This window comes from Mauremys reevesii, linkage group 16 (genome assembly GCF_016161935.1).
Source record: "Mauremys reevesii isolate NIE-2019 linkage group 16, ASM1616193v1, whole genome shotgun sequence".
In the NCBI taxonomy this organism is placed as follows: domain Eukaryota; kingdom Metazoa; phylum Chordata; order Testudines; family Geoemydidae; genus Mauremys; species Mauremys reevesii.
This window is the reverse complement of record NC_052638.1, coordinates 2,449,877-2,472,595: the sequence shown is the minus strand read 5'-3', so window position 1 is coordinate 2,472,595 and position 22,719 is coordinate 2,449,877. Positions and strand designations below refer to the sequence as shown.

Below are 22,719 nucleotides of genomic sequence, written 5' to 3'. Positions count from 1 at the left end.
AAACTATTACTATCAAGACCATCTCATTACTTTTCGGAGACTTTCTACACATCTGAACTGCAAAGAAAACCTCCTTGCATTAAACCTAAATAGCTCGGAAAGTTTTCTGCAGTAACGTTGGTTTGCCTACAACTTATTGACAAACAAAAGCAGGAGACAGAAAAGGCAAGAAGCTCCCAGCACTGGAACTTCTGAAATATCCCCCTGAAGGGAAGTGTAAAAACACACAAAGTTCTGCCAGTATGTGTGAGAGACCAGGGTCCTAGTGGGGTCACTCGATTAGGGTGAGCTGCAAAGAATGGGGCAGCCAAACCCCAGAAAGCTGGTGGATATTCCAATACTTAGATTTACCAAGCCAGCATAAAACAGCTTCTTTATTACCTCACTGGTTACTCAGAAATCCAAACAACACAGTTCCCTTAAAGGGATCCAACCTCAGGCCTCCATCCAGGTACCCACATTAAATATGATGATTTCTGAAAATGTTATTTCATCATATAAAAGAGAAGGTTCTACCAATCCCAAGGAATTGGACACATTACCTCCCAGGTTAATGAACGTTCCATATCTTACCCAAATACACGTTACAGACCATTCTTATTAACTAAACTAAAATGTATTAAAAAAACAAAAAGAGAGTATGGGTAAAAGATCAATATACATACAGACATGAGTTCAATCCTTTGAAGCTCAGATTCATAGCAGAGATGGTGAGCTTTGTAGTTGCAAAGAGTCCCTTTAGAATTCAGTTCATAGGTCATAGTCCAATGTCCACATATCATATTCAGGGTGTACCAGCATAACTGGGACCTCAATCTTGTGACTCAAACGTCCCCTGACAAAGCCTAAGCAGATCTGAGAGGACAGAATCAGGACCCAAGGGTCTTTATACAGTGTTCTAGCATCCACTTGACCACACAGTCCTAGTTAAACAATAGTCTTTTGATGTAACCTCTTGCTTTCTAAACACCACCAGTAATTAGTTACCTAAATTAACAAAGGGAAATTTAATCGATTAGGCAGTCTATTACAAACTTCAAAGAGACATACAGACAATGACATTATTTTACCCAAGATTCATCCAAATGTTAATATTCCCTTTTGATCTCTGAATCAATAGTTCTAGTAACAAACAGGAACTGTCTGTTTACAGATAGCATCTAAGATGCACATAATTAGTATGACTTCTAACAATATAGGTTTGCATTTCAAAGTTCTAGTCTATTTAATGGCCCTAATTATCACCCGCATACCTTTCTAACATGACTTTAAAGGTGGGCTTTGGGTCATTCAGCCTGCATGCTGTTTAACCCTTTCTAGCCATGTGTCACAAAGTACTTACTAGCCCTGCTTGTAAAGAATCTGGAGATGTACAATTCTATCACTAAGGCTTTAAGGGACATTACCTCAAGGTTGGAATATTTCAAAATCTATGTCAAATCATCAGTTGTTTATGGAGAGAAGACAGAAACTCACATTTCCCACAGGCACAAAAAACAGGTTTAACATACATTAGACATCACCACCCCGCAATATCCCAGGTCCATGATCTCTTCTAAGCCAGCCTCTGCCTCCATCCCCACAAGACAGCCACTACCAGAATATTGAACTTGCTTCAGCCATAAATTATTGCTAAAATCCAAAGTAATGAGAGCTCTGTACAGAAGGTAACAAGTGGTATCTGCATTACCAAAATACCATTTTCACAGAACATTTCAGGAAACTTTGAGCTACCCTTTAAACATCATTTGAGGGATGACCTTTTGATCTATTGTTTAATGGGATGCTTCAGAATAAGGTACCAACCTCACATTATGTAGCTTAATAAGTTTTGATTAGCTGGAGAGGAAAATACATTTTCAGCATTTATCAGACATCTGATTTTAACTGCTTTGCTTGAGAAGAAATATTGTTGAAAGTCATTATGGAGAGTTCCTGTTCTTAAAATACAGCTGTTAACTATTAAATCCTCAACCTCTTGAAAAGGGATTAAACTAAAATTGAAGATTATTCCTATTTCCTACAAAAAGTGGGTTACTGTACAATATATGAGCTAAGCACTTCAAAAAGAAAAACCATTTCAAGCCTGCTGATACTATCATCCCAGGACACTAAAACATAGTATATCAGACAATTTCCATGAGTTCACTACAAGGACAACCAGTGAGACAAAGTTCAAATAGGTAGGATTCTTCTGACCTGTTTTGACCACTTTGATTATAAGACACTTGAGACCATTCAGGTTTACATTTCAAACATTTAAGTTTTTCCAGTTACAAATGAGTTTCAAACATGTTTTTTAAAAATCTATAAACTATGAAATAGCTTCCTATTAACCTTGATGATATTCTGACCCTTTTTAAATTTCTATTTGGAGCCTGGTCATTGTGACCTGATAGAGTTATTAAAGAGGGGCCCCATATCACACTTTTTTAAAAGATAACCCTTAGATCTTCTGCATGAAATTTCAGCCCAAAGTTAATTCTCACCTACTTCTAAGTTAATGAGACAAAGCTGGAATTCCACATCAACAGCAGCAACCATATAATTAATGGTGATTACTGTAACATAGCAACAGGCTGCCACTGTTAGTTTAACCTGTTCATATTCCACTGCCTGCTGGAGTGTGATCTGACAGTTACGTACTCCTACCACTGCCTCTTGCATCCGAAGAAGTGGGTATTCACCCACGAAAGCTCATGCTGCAAAACGTCTGTTAGTCTATAAGGTGCCACAGGACTCTTTGTTGCTTTTACAGATCCAGACTAACACGGCTACCCCTCTACCACTGCCTATCACCCTAATCCAATACAGACATCACACTTGCAGCCAACATACATCTGTACATTGTTGGCATTCCTTTACAACTGACCAAGACTGGCAGACTAATAACTCACTATTTCTGGTAGTGATAATCACGATGGCTCATTTCAGATACTTTGACAAGAAGGTGTGAGAATACTTAACATGGGGAAATAGATTTAATGTGTTTAATGGCTGAGTACTCCTGTTCTTCATGCTGATGACAGGTTCTGCTCGATAACAATCCAAAGCAGTGCGGATAGACGCATGTTCATTTTCATTATCTGAGTCAGATGTCACCAGCAGAAGGTTGATTTTCTTTTTTGGTGGTTCAGCTTCTACAGTTTCCACATTGGAGTATTGATCTTTTAAGACTTCTGAAAGCATGCTCCACACCTCGTCCCTCTCTGAAGTACCTTCCAAAATCTGATTCTTAAACCTTGGGGCGAATGCTGTAGCTATCTTTTGAAATCTCACATTGGTACCTTCTCTGCATTCTGTCAAATCTGCTGTGACAGTGTTCTTAAAACGAACATGTGCTGGGTCATCATCCGAGACTGCTATAACATGAAATATATGGCAGAATGTGGGTAGAGCAGGGGACATACAATTCTCCCTCAAGGAATTCAGTCACAAATTTAATTAACACATTTTTTAAACGAGCGTCAACAGCATGGAAACATGTCCTCTGGAATGGTGGCCAAAGCATGAAGGGGCATACGACTGTTTAGCATAAGTGGCATGTAAATACCTTGCAATGCCAGCTACAGAAGTGCCATACAAATACCTGTTCTCACTTTCTGGTGACATTGTAAATAAGAAAATGCTGCCCTCATCTCCTGTAAATGTAAACAAACTTGTTTGTCTTTGCGACTGGCTGAACAAGAAGTAGGACTGAGTGGACTTGTAGGCTCTGAAGTTTTACGTTGTTTTGTTTTTGAGTGCAGTTATGTAACAAAAAAAATTTACATTTGTAAGTTGCACTTTCACAGCAAAGAAATTGCATTGCAGTACTTGTATGAGGTGAATTGTAAAAATGATAAAAGACAGTATTTTTCAGTGCAAATATTTGTAATAAAAATATACATCTTGATGGGTAGGGATAGCTCAGTGGTTTGAGTATTGGTCTGCTAAACCCAGGGTTGTGAGCTCAACCCTTGAGGGGGGCCACTTAGGGATCTGTGGCAAAAATCTTTCTGGGGATTAGTCCCGCTTTGAGCAGGGGGTTGGACTAGATGACCTCCTGAGGTCCCTTCCAACCCTGATAGTCTATGATTTCAATTACACAGAATACAATATATATGAAAGTGTAGAAAAATATCCAAAATATTTAATTTCAATCGGTATTCTATTTTTAATAGTGGAATTAAACCTGCAATAGCAATTAATTTTTTTAACTGCGATTAATTTTTTGAGTTAATCGTGTGAGTTAACTATGATTAATCAACAGCTAGTAATAACCTCTCACTACTCCTACTTGATGGCAGCATCCAGAGTCCCAGCACAAGATCAGGTCCCCACTGTATTAGGCATTGTATAAACAGATAGTGTCTGCCCAAGGAAGCTTCTACATTCAAAAAAGAAAAGTAAACTGGCAGCTGTTGCCCAAAGAGTTAACGTCATGACATGAATGAATCTTAATAAAAGCAATTGTTTTCTGAGGGAGAAGAGGCAGACAGACTCATACAAAGATATGGCAGGAAGGAACTTTAATAGATCATCTACTCCACCCCCACCCTCTTCGCTGAGGCAGGATCAAGTATACTTAGACCATCCCTGACAGAGGTTTATCTAACCTGTTCTTAAAGATGTCCAAGGATGAGGATTCCACAACCTCCCTTGGAACCTATTCCATCACTTAACTATCCTTATAGTTACAAATATTTTCGTAATATCTAACCTTAATCTCCCTTGTTGCAGATTAAGACCATTACTTCTTGTCCTATTAGGTTGGACATTAGGAAAAACTTTTTCACTAGTAGGGTGGTGAAGCACTGGAATGGGTTACCTAGGGAGGTGGTGGAATCTCCTTCCTTAGAGGTTTTTAAGGTCAGGCTTGACAAAGCCCTGGCTGGGATGATTTAGTTGGGTTTGGTCCTGCTTTGAGCAGGGGGTTGGACTAGATGACCTCCTGAGGTCCCTTCCAACCCTGAGATTCTATGATTCTATTGTCAGTGGACATGGAGAATAATTGATCACCACCTTCTTTGTAACAGTCCTCAACTTTGAAGACTTATCACAGGGGTGGGCAAACTACAGCCCAGATCCAGCCCCTCAGGGCTTTGGATCCGGCCCACAGGATTGCCCCCTGTGGCGCCATGGGCCCCGTGCTGTTCTCAGAAGCCAGCACCGCTTCCCTGCGGCCCCTAGGTTGGGGGGCAGAGGGCTCAGTCCGCATCCCTGCCCTGAGCCCCCTCCAACAGTCCGCACCCCTCCTGCATCTCAATCCCCTTCCCTGAGCCCCCTCATACACACTACACCCCTCCTCTGCCCCAATCCCTTGCCCTGAGCCCCTTCCTGCACACCGTACCCCCTCCCACAGCCCTGCATACAAATTTCCCCCACCCAGATGTGGCCCTCGGCCCACTAAATATGTCCCTTTTTTTAACTGTTCCTCATAAGTCAGGTTTTCTAAACCTTTTATTGCTCTCCTCTGGACTTGCTTCAATTTGTCCCCATCTTTCTTAAAATGTGGCACCCAAAACTGGACATGGTACTACAGCTCAGACCTCACTAGTGCTATGTAGAGCAGGACAATTGCCTCCTGTGTCTTATATATGACAACTCCAGTTACTACACTCCAGAATTACATTTGCCTTTTTTGCAACTGCATCACACTGTCTGCTCAGATTCAAGTTGTGATCCAGTACAACCCTCAGATCCTTTTCAGCAGTTCTACTGACTAGCCATTTATTCCATTTTGTAGTTGTGCATTTGATTTTTTTTTCCCCTTCCTTGGTGTAGTACTTTGCATTTGTGTTAACTGAATTTCATCTTATTGAATTCAGACCAATTCTCTAATTTGTCGTGGACATTTTGAATTCTATTCCTGTCCTCTAAAGTGATTGCAACCCCTCCCAGATTGATGTCATTGGCAAATTTTATAAGCATACACTTCACTCCATTATCCAAGTCATGAAGGAAAATACTGAATAGTACTGGACCCAGGATTCCCCCACAGGGCCCCACAACATATGTCCTCCCAGTTTGACAACAAACCACTGATAACTACTCTAAGTACGTTTTTTCAACTAGTTATGCATCCAGTGTCACAGTCTGTACCCTTATGTTCACCACTTTTACAAGATGATAAATTTCATACCCACATTATAGTAATTTCAACTAGACCACATCTCCCAAGTTTGCTTATGAGGATATCGTGGCACTATGTCAAAAGCCTTACTAAAATAGAAGTATATGTCTACTGTTTCCCCCCCATCCAGTAGGCCAGTACGTTGGGTATTATTTATCACCGTTATCCTCTAGATACTTACAAACTGATTGATTAATAATTTGTTACACTATCTTTCCAGGTATCAAAGTTAGGTTGACTGATCTATAATTCCCTAGATCCTCTTTTTTAAAGCCAGGTACTATGTTTGCCCTTCTCCAGACTTCTGGGACCTGACCTGTCCTCCATGAGGTCTCAAAGATAATCATCTCTGAAACTGCTTCAGCTAGTTTCTTAACTACCCTAGGGAGAATTTCATCAGGCCCTGCCAACGTGAACACATCTAACTTATCTAAATATTCTTGAACTTGTTTCCCTATTCTGGCTTGTGTTCCTTCCCCCTTGTTGTCAGTATTAATTGTGTTACATTTCTGATCACAGTTAACCATTTTAGTGAAGACTGAAGGAAGACAGGCATTAAACACCTCAGCTTCCTTGATGTCATCTCCTCCTCTGCTAAATAATGGACCTAACCTTCCTTCCTATTTCTCCTGCTTCTAATGCCTTTATAGAATCTCTTAATTGCCTTTTACATACCTTGCTAGGTGTACACATTTTGTGCCTTAGCCTTTCTGATTTTGTCTCTACATGCTCACACTATTATTTAGTATTCATCTTTAGCAATTCTGCCATATTTCCAATTTTTGTAGGATTCCTTTTTGATTTTCAGGTCATTAAAGAGCTCCTAATGCACTCATATTGGTCTCTTACTAGTCTTCCTATCTTCCCTTCACATCAAGATAGTTTGCTGTTATGCTGTAGCGGGGAGGATCCCACTCCTGCCCTGAGGGGTTTAAAAGTGGCCTGGCAGGGCTTGAGAGCTGCGGCTCTAAAAGCTGGGCTGATTGGGGAAATGGCTGCAGCTGGGCCACACCCCAATCAGGCCACAGCTGGCCCCTATAAAAGGCCAGGGAAGCCAGAAGCCAAAAATAGTCTTCCTCTGCCTGAAGAGGAAGAAGGGCCTGGCTGCAGGGGCTATAGGCAAGGTACCTAGGGTGAAGCAGGGCTGGGGAAAGGCTGAGGAGCTGGGGAGCTCCAGCCTAGAAAGCCCCAGGCTGTGGCCTAGCGAAGGGCCAACAGGTACTGGGGGTTGCAGAGGGCAGCCCAGGAGTAGGCCAAGGCAGCAGGTCCAAACCCCTTTGCCTGTGATGAGTAGGCTGATACTGCAGTCTGCCCCAGAGTGTGGGGCTAGACAATGACTGGCAGTAGTCAATACTGAGGGAGGGTGGGGATTCCCTTAGAGGGAAAACCCAGAGGGAAAGGGGTTACTGCTAGGGGGCAGCACCCCATGTAAGAGGGCACCGGGTCCAGGGAGGGACATGGGGGGCCTGAAGACAGGTGGATCACCAGCCTGCAGAGGGCGCTCCATTGCCTGGAACGAGCTAATTCCCAGAGTCACTAGCAGGAGGCGCCGCAGGGGTGAGTCGACCCATCTATATGTGCCTTCAGTATTGTCTTTGAGAAACTGCCAGTTCTCCTGAAACTCCTTTTTCCCTTATTTTCTTCCCATGGGACCCTAACTATCAGTTGTTTGAGTTTTTTCATATCTGCTTTTTTGAAGATGGTCAAATGCTACTTCCAATTCAGCAACAAAGGAGGCCTTTATAAATGTCATCCTCCCAGCCCATTAACATTACAGAGGTGGAGAAGGGGACTCAGGAAAATATTGCAAATCTTTACATCACTACGTTTCCCCCTTCAGCAGGGAGGACAGCCTTTGTACTACACAACTGATTTTCATTAAAGCCATCTACACACGAAAAACAATCCATTCCTGACTCCTTTGTGCAGCCATCTTATCTCATTGCTAGGCAAGCTGAACAGGTAGAGTTGTCTAATCAGTAACTGATTTTTATTAACAAAGCAGTGACACTGGATGTACAGGTCTCTTGCAACTTACGCGCATTTAACATGCGTGATTTCAGGCCTTTCAGCGAAAAGCTGGAGTCCCGGACGGCGCGTGGCCTCAAGATTTAAAGGTCCTGGGGCACCAGCTGTGGCTGGGAGTCCCAGGGCCTTTAAATCACTCAGGGGGGCTCCCAGCTGCAGAGGTGGCTGGTAGCCCCTGGGGTGAATTAAAGGGCCGGAGGCTCCACCATGGAGCTTCGGGACCTTTAAATGCCCCCCCCCTCCTGCCGCCGGAGCTGCGGGCAGGATTTAAAGAGCTCCACCGGGCTCCCCACCATGGAGGGAAGCCCAGCAGAGCCCTTTAAATCCTGCCTGCAGCTCCGGCAGCGGGACGGGGGGGGGCATTTAAAGGGCTCCACTGGGCTTCCCGCTGCAGCGGGAAGCCTGGCAGAGCCCTTTAAATGCCCCACCCCATCCCGCCGGCAGGAGCTGCAGGCGGGATTTAAAGGACTTGGGGGTTCTGACTATACAGTTTTCACTTTACGTGATAACCACGGAACGGAACCTCCCCCTAAGTTGCGACAGACCTGTACTATACTGAATTGAACTATGACCAGTTAGACACTTTAACTAACAGCAAGAGTTTGTACTAAGCAAGTTTTCTTAAAAATCACTCACCAATATGCTAGTTCTTCTCCACAATCCCATATTTATTCCAAGGTTTACTTTTGGCTTCACACATTTTGATGCCTTGCAATAAAACTGAGACCACCTAAAATAAAGAGATGCAGTACTGCATGTTGTTTCCTAACACAAAACATCTTCCACTGAGTTCAACCAAATTGTCAGAGCAGAAGGTAACTATATAGCCAACATATAACAGCTGATGTTTCAGACTACCGCCATCCAGTTCCTGGTCAAATTTCAGATTATCCAATCAATTTAGCAGGAAAGGCTGAGCTCCAAGAGAAAGCACATACATGCAGGATAAGAAAGCAAGATCTTTTTTCTTACCATTGCCATGTTTAAGCATCCCATAACTTAAGTGGTCAAGGATAATGAAGGATCTTCAATTAGAAGCAAAGAGTCCTGTGGCATCTTAGACTAACAGACATTTTGGAGCATGAGCTTTCGTGGGTGAATACCCACTTCGTCGGATGCATGTAGTGGAAATTTCCAGGGGCAGAGGGGTGTGTGTGTGTGTGTAAAAGCTAGAAGCAGGCTAGAATTAGGTATTACAAAAACAAAACAAAAAAAGTTTAAAAAATACCAGTTAACTACATTGTTGACACTTAGCAACCTTATCTCACCCTTTACAAAACCCAAGCAGTTAAAAGTAAAAATAGTTATGGACATTGTTTCATACCCAAAGAAATGCACATTTCAATGTAAATGGCAGATTTTAATGCACTTGTTACACATTTCAATAAATAAATATTTTCTTCGAAGAGATACTCAGTGACTGCCTCTCCATAATGGAGCACCTCTGGCTAGACTCAAGAAACAGCAGTTCAGTAGACTTCCACTGCACAAATGATTAAGGAATTTTTAGACAAGAGTAAGAGGTCTCTCCACCCCATGCACTTTCAGAGCTTCTTGAAAGAAGGGTGCTGATTCAGCTTTTTAAAACTCTGAATCTGCCAGAATGGGCTCAAAAACAGGAAATAACTGTATAGCAGGGGTTCCCAAACTTGATTCACAGCTTGTTCAGGGTAAGCCCCTGGCGGGCCGGGAGATGCTTTGTTTACCTGAGCGTCCGCAGGTACGGCCACTCGCAGCTCCCAATGGCCATGGTTCGCCGTTCCCAGCCAATGGGAGCTGTGGGAAGCAGCATGGGTGGGGCCACTGCTTCCCACAGCTCCCATTGGCTGGGAATGGCAAACTGCGGCCACTGGGAGCTGCGAGTGGCCATACCTGTGGACGCTCAGGTAAACAAAGCGTCTCCCGGCCCGCCAGGGGCTTACCCTGAACAAGCTGTGAATCAAGTTTGGGAACCCCTGCTGTGTGGCTTATTTAAGTCCTATGAACTAGCTACTAAAATGCCATTTACAAATGCTTAACTACTTCCCTCACAAAAGGGGGGGAAATGGACTGTGCAATTAGTCTTGCAAGCAGACAGAGGTCAAATGAGGACCCACTGGCATACAAAGGCTACTTATGTCCTTGATTTTGGACTCAATCCCATCCTACCAAAAGCAGTTCTGTGGCTAAGCACACCGCTTCTACAGTGGACCTCTGTGGGGAAGTGATATCCTAAAGGAGACCTGGATAATACCCAGCAGGAGTTTGTCTAGGTACCTAGGTAGTCTAATTTGACTAACAGTAGTTTATCAAGCAAATCTGAGCTGTAAAAACAGGAAGTAAGATTAATCTGAGGAAAGTGACTTCTAAGGAACAGAGAGAAGCTAAAGCAGCAAACTGCTTTACCTGGCCGTTTTAAAGTTAAATGCCCAGGCAAAGGAAGATTCTGGTCTCATTGTATCAATAGTAATCATTCTTAAATGTATGAATTATTTTTAAAAAAGGAAATCAGATGAAGCTATGATATTGAGAGCCTCAACTACAATTTTTAAACATTAGATATTTCAGTTTCAAAGCAGATGCATTATGATTTTTCGCTTAGGGCACCTTTCAGAGACTCTCAAAATGCTTCATAGAAGGGAATAAGTATCATCTCCATTTTACAGATTAAGACACTGATGTACAGAAAGGTTAGGTGATTTTATCTACTTCCTGCAGCAAGTCAGTAGCAGTCAGGAATACAACCAGATGATCTTCCATCAATGACTATATGCTAACTGCCCTGTAAGGAAAACCCTACACTGTTTCTAGGTTCTTGTACAGCTCCCACCATTATGCTATCTGAAGTGACAGGCCCACTTAAAAGTCTAAAAATAAGATTGAGAACAACAGAATTCAATTTAACATATCAGCTTTGCAACTTTGAACCAAATTCGCAATGGCTTAAGGAGGAGCTGAAGTTTATTTAGGTGGAAACAAACACTTATGCTATAGAATCATAGAATCTCAGGGTTGGAAGGGACCTCAGGAGGTCATCTAGTCCAACCCCCTGCTCAAAGCAGGGCCAATCCCCAACTAAATCATCCCAGCCAGGGCTTTGTCAAGCCTGACCTTAAAAACTCCTAAGGAAGGAGATTCCACCACCTCCCTAGGTAACCCATTCCAGTGCTGCTTCACCCTCCTAGTGAAAAAGTTTTTCCTAATAGCCAACCAAAACCTCCCCCATTGCAACTTGAGACCATTACTCCTTGTTCTGTCATCTTCCACCACTGAGAGATCCATCCTCTTCGGAACCCCACTTCAGGTAGCTGAAAGCAGCTATCAAATCCCCCCTCATTCTTCTCTTCTGCAGACTAAACAATCCCAGTTCCCTCAGCCTCTGCTCATAAGCCATGTGCTTCAGCCCCCTAATCATTTTTGTTGCCCTCCGCTGGACTCTCTCCAATTTTTCCACATCCTTCTTGTAGTGTGGGGCCCAAAACTGGACACAGTACTCCAGATGAGGCCTCACCAATGCCGAATAGAGGGGAATGATCACATCCCTCAATCTGCTGGCAATGCCCCTACTTATACAGCCCAAAATGCCATTAGCCTTCTTGGCAACTGCCCTGCAGTTTGGACTACATGGGTGTGAACTACAGCTCAGCAGAAAGGAACTAAAAGGTTCCTAGTTCACATTTACATTCCTCTGTAAAGAGGTGTCTTAGTTCCTTCCCCCAGCATCCACACAGGGCAGTTACAGCATAAGCACATTAGTGCACGCAGCAATTCGCACCCTGCAGTGCAAACTGCAGGCTGTACAGACAAGTCCTTAGACCTGATTCTACTGTTTCCCTTTTACAACCAGCTGTTTCACTCACCTTGGGAGGCAGTGTATCTATACAGCAGGGGTCGGCAACCTTTCAGCAGTGGTGTGCCGAGTCTTCATGTATACACTCTAACTTAAGGCTTTGCGTGCCGGTAATACATTTTAATGTTTTTTAGAAGGTCTGTCTGGCAGGGGGCCTGCACTGGAACTCCAACCGGAAGCAAGGTGAGTGGGGCTGCGGTGGGGACCCCGGCTGGCAACGGGCCAGCAGTGGGAACCCCCGAGCGGCGGCGGGCTGAGCGGCTCAGCCCACCCTGCTCTGGGGTTTCGGCTGCTGGCTCCTGCCAGCCGGGGTCTCAGCCCGCTGCCAGCCTGGGGTTCCTTCCCCCAGGCCAGCATCGGGTGCTGAGTGGGACCCCGGCTGGCAAAGGGCCAGCAGCAGGAACCCCAGAGCGGCGGCATGCTGAGCAGCTCAGCCCGCCCCGCATGCCATCAAAAATTGGCTTGCGTGCCACCTTTGGCACACATGCCATAGGTTGCCGACCCCTGCTATACAGTAATGACCATGGGCTGGGGGTCAGGTCTCAAATTCTAATCTTGGCTCAGCCACTGACTTGCTGTCTGGACTTGAGCAAATCGCATTACCTCTTTGCCTCAGAGTAGCTATCTGTAAATGGGAACACTTACCCACCTACCCCATAGGGGTGCTGTAAGGATTAGTTAATGTTTTAATGCATTGTACATGTTCAAGCACAATAAGATGACCATTATATCAAGTTAGTTCAATGAGCAGTAATACACACACAACCCGTCCTTTTAACAGTAAGAATATTAAGCTCCTCTAACAATTCAGGAGGATGTCTAAGATGATACAGGAAACACTAAAAACAACAAGGAGAATTTGTGGCAGCTTAGGGTACGTTTACACTTACCGGGACGGTCGACGCGGCGAGTTCGACTGCTCGGAGTTCGAACTATCGCGTCTGATCTAGACGCGATAGTTCGAACCCCGGACGCGCTAGTTCGAACTCCGGTACTCCACCGCGGCAGGAGGAGTTGCCGGAGTCGACCTTGGAGCCGCGGAGTTCGCTTCCGCGGCGTCTGGACGGTAAGTAAGTCGAACTAGGGTAGTTCGAATTCAGCTACGTTATTCATGTAGCTGAATTCGCGTACCCTAGTTCGACCCCCGAGCTTAGTGTAGACCAGGGCTTAGAGACTAACAAATTTATTTGGGCATAAGCTTTCGCGGGCTAAAACCAATGAGTGGGTTTTAGCCAGGGGTGAAAGTAACTGAGGACACTTACCAGTACCAGAGGGGGCAGGGGGCGGCATCTCCCAGCCAGCCCTTCCAGGTCACCTGGCCCCCGTGTAGATTTAAAGGACCCGGGGCTGCAGCGGCGTCCGGAGCCCCAGGCCCTTTTAAATCACTGACCCCAGGGCAGCTGCTCCCTTTGCCCTCCCCACCCCACCCCACGGTCAGCAGGGGAAAGAGGAAGCAAAAGGGGCAGGGACATTAAAGTGCTGCAGGGTCCTTTGCCGCCAACGGAGGGAGTCACAGCAACATTAAAGTGCTGCCGTGGCAAAGGACCACCCTTAAAGTGTTGCCGCGGCAGCGCTTTAGTGTCTCTGCCCCTTTTGCCTCCCCTGTGGGTGGCTCTGCTGATACAAACTCTTCCAGCAGGGCCACCGATGGGGGGGGGGGGCAGTGCTTTAAGGATGGTCCTTTGCAGCGGCAGCGCTTTGAGGATCTTTAAAGCGCTGCTGCAGCAAAGGACCATCCTGGGTATGGTCCGGTGCGGGTTCTTACCAGTATGCAGTACCAGCTCACTTTCACCCCCTGGTTTTAGCCCACGAAAGCTTATGCCCAAATAAATCTGTTAGTCTCTAAAATGCCACAAGTACTCCTCATTCTTTTTGCTGATACAAACATGACTACCATTCTGATACAGGAAACACTGACAGTTATGAAGTGAGCCCAATAACTTGTCTTTGGCTAAAGCACAGCTTCCAGAAAGGCCTCCATCTGGAACTGAAAACAGTAAGAAATGGAGAATCCATCACTTCAGTTGTTTGTTCCAATGATCAATCATCTTCACTCTTCATAATGTGTTCTCGTTTCCAATTCGAATTTGTCTAGCTAGTTTCCAGCCATTGGTTCTTGTTATGCCTTTCTAAGCTTGATTAAAGAGCCTTTTAGCATCCAGAATTTTCTCCCCATGAAGATGCTTATACTTCAAAACATTAAAAATGTTTTTGCTAATGCCCTTCCCCCCCCCCCCCCAAAAAAAAGGACCAGGGGAGAGGGGGCGGCTAGTGAGAGTAAGAAAGGAGGGGATTTTAGTTACTGTTTGAGTATTGTTTTTGTTAACACCTGTTTAACACATTCATGATAGACATTTGGAAGAAAAGCTATCCTTGTAGGAGACTGATACCCCCAATTTTTCAACTGAGGGCTCTAAGAGACAGGACACAACCAATCCATCAACTGAGGGCTGAGACAGATCATATTCTAGTTCTCTAGTCTTCACGAAATTGTGCAGCAAAACCAGGAAACACGTGTTACTTTCCTTTGATATATCCAAAGTAACAAGTAGATATTAAAACAAACAATGTTCAGACTTTCTTTAGACATCATAAAAAAACAAGGTCACATTGAGTCTAGTTCAGCCTGCTGGGGTTGCATACTGATGTATGAGCCAGCAACTCCCCCATTAACAACGTGCTGTTATGGGAAAGAAAGCTAGCTGTCCAGGCAGAAGAGGACATTAGAAGTATTGGGTAAACTCAAGCAGGTTATATCCTTCTCCACTACAGGAGAATATTTAAAATATAGGATTAAGACATTCAGATCACGTTCAAGTTACTACAACCTACTTGGTGCTCAGCAGCCAGATCGCATTTAAAATCTTATTCATTACTTGTACTGCTTAGAGGCTCTGCTCAGGGACTGGGACCCTGTTGTGCTCATCATTGTACACACAATAAAAAGATAGTATCAGAGGGGTAGCCGTGTTAGTCTGGATCTGTAAAAGCAGCAAAGAATCCTGTGGCACCTTATAGACTAACAGACGTTTTGGAGCACGAGCTTTCGTGGATGCATCCGACGAAGTGGGTATTCACCCACGAAAGCTCATGCTCCAAAACGTCTGTTAGTCTATACGGTGCCACAGGATTCTTTGCTGCTAATAAAAAGATAGTGTCTCCTAAAAGATTTTGCAATCTAGCTATTTTGCTGGGCTCAGGAGTCTTAACTTCCTCACCTTACAATAACTTTCTAGAACCAAAATTTTATGGGCACCACTTTGCATGTTTGCTTTAAAAACAGTGTAGGGTCTCTTTAAAAAAATCCATAACATTACAGAAAATGACTAGTTTTAGACAGCATTGTTCCCGTAAACTCTCCCTCCATTTCCAACCTGAAGGCAGGGTGTCTTGGATGACATATTGGACAGAATAAAGAGCATACAGCACAGCTTCCCACATGCTACTCAATGCTGGTTAGTAACTGGTTAACACTGTTGAGAATCAAAATACTGACGGGTAAACTATAGAAACTCTCAGTATACAAAGAGTCTAGATACTGTAGGCCCTTCAAATAACCATTTGAATTTACTTCTCAGTAGTGAATCTTTGAGAGGTAAAAACAGATACTGATATATCATGACATTGCCCATCAGAACGATTACACTGCAGGTCATTGCGCTGTACCTGACTGTATCCTTTACCAGTCAAAAGTCAAATAAAAACATGGGATTCAGTTCAGACTACAGAACTGTACCCTGGGAGTGAAATCAAAATCACACAGGATTGGATGATGCCCTGTCACAAAGTGGGGTGTAAATTGAAAGATGAAATTGCCCCAGATGTCAGACACTACTAGAGCTTAGGGAAGAATATCAGCAGACGGGTAAGATAAAGAAATGTGTTGAAATGGGAACAGAGAAAAGCAGAAGTGGTAATAACAGAAAAACTGAAAAAAGAGAGAGAGAGAGAGGGGCGAGAAGTATCTACCCCCAAAATAGTACATCTTAGAGAAGCCATACTACCTCCCAAAAATCCCATTCAGGCATCAATGAGTGGAACAAACAATAGGAAGGGCTAATTACCCATGGTAAAACACAAAAATGGGCCATGTCTGTGAAAAAGTGGTATCTATTTTATACCATTTTGAGACATGTCATGTTTTTTTAATTAACCCTGAAAGACAGCATAACTAAATAGCAAAAATTTCTAATTTGAGGTTAGAAAGAATCTTAGTTTGTTTGTGTTTTGTTTTGTTTTGAATTTAAGAAGTGATAACTGTCATTGCTAAGTCAATGATTCAAGTCCCCCAAAGGAGGCTAACCATAAGTCACTGATATCTGCTGGCTCTGATAACCGATGAGAAATGAGGACAGTTCTTAGCAGATATATTTCCACTTCACAAAACACCATTACTTCTGGTAATGGAAGCCCATATGAACAGAGGCACCAAGTACTGAACAGATCATAAGGACTGACCTCCAGCAGTCCCTCTAATTTCTCTCACCCATGTGCAGAATTAATTTTATTATGTGCACCAATATGGAGGTGACGTGTGACAAATCACCTTCATATTGGTGCACATAAGAAAATTCATGTGGTGGGGCTGGGGCCAAGGGGTTCCGGGAAGGACTTCCCCCTAGCTCTCTCCCCCCACAGCAGCACCTGGGCTGGTGGGGAGGGAGAGAGGCACCTCTCCCCACCATGGCAACTCCGGGGCTGGGCCCGCAGGATAAGTACCCCTCCGCTGCCCACAACCAGGTTCGGGGCAGGCCAGGCCACTGCAGCCAGGGCCAGGCCAGGTTCAGGTTGCCCCAGCAGATTGAGGGCCAGGTTAAGCTGGAGCCCAGGGAGGGCCACACCAGGCCCCCGGGTGGGTTCCCTGAGCACCTGCACACTGCTAAGAAAGCTGCTGTGCAGCCATGTAGCTTACAGGGAACTTAGCTGATCTCACCCCTCCTCCCCCACCACTCCCTCAAGGTACTTCCCAGAGCTTCAAATCTGATATTACAAGGCTGATATGGGGAAACTGGCACAACTGACTCCTATCGCAGCTACATGGTGGATAGAAGTGTATTGTGTTTATTTAACAACTTTCACTTCAAATTGCTTCAAGCTACACAGATGTACAGAACTACATGTGCAAAGAACCACTGAAGCGCTCTCTGGGGCTGAGAGCATACAACAAAAACACAACAATGGGGTTAGAAGGTAAAATTCCAGAACACAAGGACACTGGAACAAGCTCCCTTAGTCTCCAGAGCTAGCAAAGCAGTACTTTCCATAGGCACTGGAAGATATTGACTGATTTTTAAAAGTCAAACAGCCCCAACACTTCCCTCAAAAAGTTTTTTAAAAAAAACCTAAACAAAACACCAAAGCCAGTCCAAGCAGGGATTTTACTCCAAAAAATCAAAACCAGAAACTCCATGAAGTCTATCTGCTAGGGACTTTGTTAATAATGCTATTGATTTTTTTGTGGAAGGCAATGAGATACTATGGTGATTAGCAGCCATATAACATCTGAAGACAGAGATAAAAAAGAGCCACTGGTTTAAAAAAAAAAAAGTGTAAGGCTATTTTAAAAAAAAAAAAGAATGCAGAATATGGCTAAACACATTGCATGTAAAAATGCAGAGCATACAGATACATTACAACTCATTAGGCAAATTTGAAGAAATGCCATGGTGCATGATACCCCTTATAATTAGCAAGACAAGGTGGCTGAGGTAATATATTTTATTGGACCAAGTTCTGTTGGTGAAAAAGACACGCTTTTCTGAGCTACACAGAGCTCTTCTTCAGGTCTGGGAAAGGTAATCAGAATGTCACAGCTAAACAGACGCTGGAACAGATAGTTTAGCATAAGTAGTAAATGCATACTGTAAGAGACAGTTCAAGGTGAAGTGGCCAGGTATCACAGAATAAAAAAGGGGAGCGAATGGGTTACAGATTGTTGTAATAAGTCATAAATCCAGTGTGTTTGTTAAATCCATGACTTCTAATTTCTAGCAAAATTATGAATTTGAGATCCTAGGGTCACCATTTGAAGGAGTTGTGCAGGTTTCCGATGAGGACTGAGGGGTCAGATATGGAGTGATCGCTTTGTGAAAAGTGTTTGCCCACAGGTGATATGGTCTTATTTTTTGAGTTCATTTAAGTAATCTTGTTTCACAACGTGGATCACTGTCAATTACAGAAGACAAAACTCTTTTTGTTAAATTGAGAACTCAATGCAACCAGACCCTTCTCTCATTCAAACAGGAATCTATCACACAGCTGGACTTTGCTGCCATATGCTTTGAGCACATAGCTTTCGATTGCTCTTCCAGACTTCTTACTAGTACCGCAGCTACATATGTACCCCATTTATGTGAGCACTTCTAGAAAAATAAGAGGCAGATGTAAAATAACCACATATGTTCACCAAGTTGTTTTACTACAGCAGTAAAAATCACGAGTCAACAAAAGAAAGGGCCCCACCAATAGGATTATCAGAAACTCAGAGCAATCTTTGATTCCTATGCTCAGTTTACCATCCATCAAAAACATATGAGATAAACTTAAAGGGAGGAAATCAAATTATTTCAATGTTAAAAACCTAGCTGCTGTTTGAAGCGAGTAGGAAAAAAATTAAACAAATGAACGAGCCGCTCTTCTGAAGAGACTGTAGGTTCATCTGGTATCCTCCTTCCTGAAGTAGATGTTACCTGGTGCTTCAGAGGAAAGCAAAACAAGGCCAGTTGTGCAGTACTGTATATCGAGAAGCAGGAGAAATGACTGCCCTTCTCTTACCATATAAAGCGTCTAATAAAAATGAAGTTCAGCTACAGTATTTAATCCCAATCTCAATAGCCATGTCTGACTGCACATAGAAGGAATTATTTCTTCCCATTCTGAATTTACTGGCCATTAATTTAATCTAGTGAAACAGACCTAATGTGTACTGATGAAAAACACAGTATGATGCACATTCAACAGGAACTGACATATGAGTCAGAAAACAGATCCCTCAATTCCAGTACCTTGTCTCCAAACAGCAGTCTAATACCCAGTGTTCCAGAGAAAAGAGAACCACTATAATGCACCTAATTACTGATGTACATTGGGTAGAGGAAAGGGATTCCTTCCCAGTCCATAGGCTAAAGACCTGAAAGAGGACATGAGACTCTAATATGAGATACCCCTTTTTTCAATTACATTTACTAGAGAGCAGTTCAAATACATTTAACACACACCTAATCCTTCCCCAATCCTAGTAACTATACTAGTAAATAAGGACCAAACTAGATGGGATAAATCAAACCCCCCACTGGATCGATCGCTGCCCGCCAATCCAGCGGGAAGTGTAGACATACCCTTAGTTTAATAAAGGCATCAATCCAGAATTCTGTGACCACGAAAAATATGGCCATACTCTGGATGTTGCCTAAAACTATCAAAACATGAGCAACTCCATTTGTGTTATGAGCAGCACAATTATGAACAGAATCATAGACAGGGTTGGAAGGGACCTCAGGAGGTCATGTAGTCCAACTCCCTGCTCAAAGCAGGACCAATCCCCAACTAAATCATCCCAGCCAGGGCTTTGTCAAGCCTGACCTTAAAAACCTCTAAGGAAGGAAATTCCACCACCTCCCTAGGTAACCCATTCCAGTGCTTCACCACCCTCCTAGTGAAAAAGTTTTTCCTAATAGCCAACCTAAACCTTCCCCACTGCAACTTGAGATCATTGCTCCTTGTCCTGTCATCTGCCACCACTGAAAACAGTCTAGATCCATCCTCTTTGGAACCCCCTTTCAGGTGGTTGACAGCAGCCATCAAATCCCCCCTCATTCTTCTCTTCTGCAGACTAAACAATCCCAGTTCCCTCAGCCTCTCCTCATAAGTCATGTGCTCCAGCCCCCTAATCATTTTTATTGCCCTCCGCTGGACTCTTTCCAATTTTTCCATATCCTTCTTGTAGTGTGGGGCTCGAAACTGGACACAGTACTCCAGATGAGGCCTCACCAATGTCGAATAGAGGGGAATGATCATATTGCTCGATCTGCTGGCAATGCCCCTACTTATACAGCCCAAAATGCCGCTAGCCTTCTTGGCAACAAGGGCACACTGTTGACTCATATCCAGCTTCTCGTCCACTATAACCCCTAGGTCCTTTGCTGCAGAACTGCTGCCTAGTGCATGGGATCTTCCGTCCTAACTGCAGGACTTTGCACTTGTCCTTGTTGAACCTCATCAGGTTTCTTTTGGCGCAAACCTCTAATTTGTCTAGGTCCCTCTGTATCCTATCTCTATCCTCCAGCGTATCTACCATTCCTCCCAGTTTAGTGTCATCTGCAATACTATAATATTATAGTATAATATTTGCCATCAAGCTATCAAAAATTAAAGCTTCAAACAGAGGTTAAGTACAGAATTAAGTTAACTGACAAAAGGGGATTGAGTCCAGCTACCACTACACACAACAACAATATATACAACTGTACTGCCCTTCACCAGTGGCTCTCAACCTTTCCAGACAACTGTACCCCTTTTCAGGAGTCTGATTTGTCTTGTGTACCCCCAAGTTACCCCTCACTTAAAAACTACTTGCTTACAAAATCAGACATAAAAATACAAGTCACAGCACACTACTATTGAAAAAATTGTCTATTTTCTCATTTATGCCATATAATCATAAAATAAATCTACTGAAATATAAATATTGTACTTACATTTCAGTGAACAGTATATAAAAGCAATATAAACAAGTCATTGTATGTATGACATTTTAGTTTGTACTGACTTTGCTAGTGCTTTTTATGTAGCCTGTTGTAAAAGCAGGAAAATATCTACATGAGTTGATGTACCCCCTGGAAGACCTCTGTGTACCCCCCAAGGGTACCTGTATCCATGGCTGAGAACCACTGCCCTACACGCTGTCATCATTCAGCAGCATTTGCAATTTAAACACCAAAGAGGTAATTGTGGTGACTTCAGGGCCCCAGCTTTAAATCAGAAGGGAGGATGGACCCCTCCCCGCCAGCAGCACCACGACCAGTGCTCTCACCCCAGCAGGCGCAGAGGCAGGGCCAGACTCCTGCTGCCCTCCGCAGGCTCCCACCTGGCCTGCAGGGCCCCACTGCTCTCGCTTTCTTCGTGCCCCCGGGCACCCTCCAAAGCACATCGCGGGCAGAACATGCCTCTGTCCCTCCCGCACCCGGCTCCCCCTCACTCGCCAGGCAGCTCTGCCGAGCTACAGCAGCTCCCCGAGCTCCGGCGCCCCTCCCCCGGCTCGCCCCCCGCGCCGCGGCCGCGCCCACCTCTCGCACGTCCTGCAGACACTCCAGCACGGCCAGGTTGTTGGCCCAGCTGTGCTTGGGGCAGACCCGATTCACGTCCTCGCGGCAGGCGGGCTCGTCCGCCAGCTTCCACCCGCCGCTGGAGCCGCCGCCGCCGCCGCGGGGCCCCCGCCCCCCGGGGCCCGGCCCGCCCGCCGGGACCTGCTGCTGGCCGCCCTGGCCTGCCGCGCCCAGCCCGGGCCCCCCTGCGGCCGGCTCCGCGGCCGAGAGCGAGAGCGAGAGGAGCAGCAGCGCCAGCGGGCCCGGCCAGGGGCTCCGGACACGTCCGCACGGCGCCATCTTGGATCCGACACCCTGCAGCCTGCTTGCCGCTCGACCCTCCCCCCGCACGCAGCGCGTATGCAAATCAGCGCGCCGTCACGCCATGACGCGCCGCCAGGGCACTGGACAGACCCGCCCCCAGCACAGAGACACGCCCCTTTTTCTGGCGTGGGCGGCTAGGCCTTGTCAGGCTCCGCGCGCCGCGCATGCGCTTGCCCCTCTCCCGGGTGGCCATGGCTGGAACTCCAGCCCTGCCCCAGGCCCCTAGCGCCGCTTTAGGGCCCGAGCTCCGCCTCCTAACGCTGGAGGTCCGAGATCCCCTGGTTCAGCCGCTCGGCCCCAGGCTCCCCCGGGTCCCTGACCCCCTCCCCCGTGGCTTGGGGCCGCTGCCTTCCCAGCAACTCTGAGCCCCCTCCCCAGCGCCCCGGGCCCTCGGGCCCCCGGCCTACCCAGCAACCCCTGCCCCCCCCCCAGTGCTCCAGGGGCCTCAGCCTCCCCAGGCCCCTGACTCTCCCCAGCGCCCAGCCTTCCTGCGCCCCGGGCCCCCGGCCTACCCAGCAACCCCTGCCCCCCCCCCAGTGCTCCAGGGGCCTCAGCCTCCCCAGGCCCCTGACTCTCCCCAGCGCCCAGCCTTCCTGCGCCCCGGGCCCCCGGCCTACCCAGCAACCCCTGCCCCCCCCGCCCAGTGCCCCAGGGGCCTCAGCCTCCCCAGGCCCCTGACTCTCCCCAGCGCCCAGCCTTCCTGCGCCCCGGGCCCCCGGCCTACCCAGCAACCCCTGCCCCCAGTGCTCCAGGGGCCTCAGCCTCCCAGGCCCCTGACTCTCCCAGCACCCAGCCTTCCTGCCCCCGCCCCCCCCCCTACCCCCCCCCCCCCCCCCCCCCCCCCCTGCCCCCAGTGCTCCAGGGGCCTCAGCCTCCCCAGGCCCCTGACTCTCCCCAGCGCCCAGCCTTCCTGCACCCCGGGCCCCCGGCCTACCCAGCAACCCCCGCCCCCCCCCCCAGTGCTCCAGGAACCTCAGCCTCCTCAGGCCCCTGAATCAACCCAGCGCCCAGCCCTCCTGTGCCCGGGCCCCGGCCTACCCAGCAAACCCCGGGCTCCCGGGGCCTCAGCCTCCCCAGGCCCCTGAATCTCCCCAGCGCCCAGCCTTCCTGCGCCCCGGGCC

General features: G+C 46.1%; 1 protein-coding gene across 3 annotated transcripts in view; it reads right to left on the bottom strand.

Moving 5' to 3' along the window:
* The window catches only part of GLG1 (golgi glycoprotein 1), a 208,108-nt gene extending 186,509 nt beyond the window's left edge, over positions 1-21,599 (bottom strand). For 2 of the 3 annotated variants that reach the window (XM_039502848.1, XM_039502849.1), the window contains exon 1: positions 21,257-21,599. In XM_039502848.1, the coding sequence (XP_039358782.1) occupies positions 21,257-21,574 (318 nt within the window). In that variant the 5' untranslated portion in view covers positions 21,575-21,599. Of the gene's footprint in view, positions 1-21,003; positions 21,139-21,256 lie in introns of those variants that run through there. The other variant, XM_039502850.1, reaches the window with a different exon arrangement.
* Between the last annotated feature and the right edge of the window lie 1,120 nt (positions 21,600-22,719).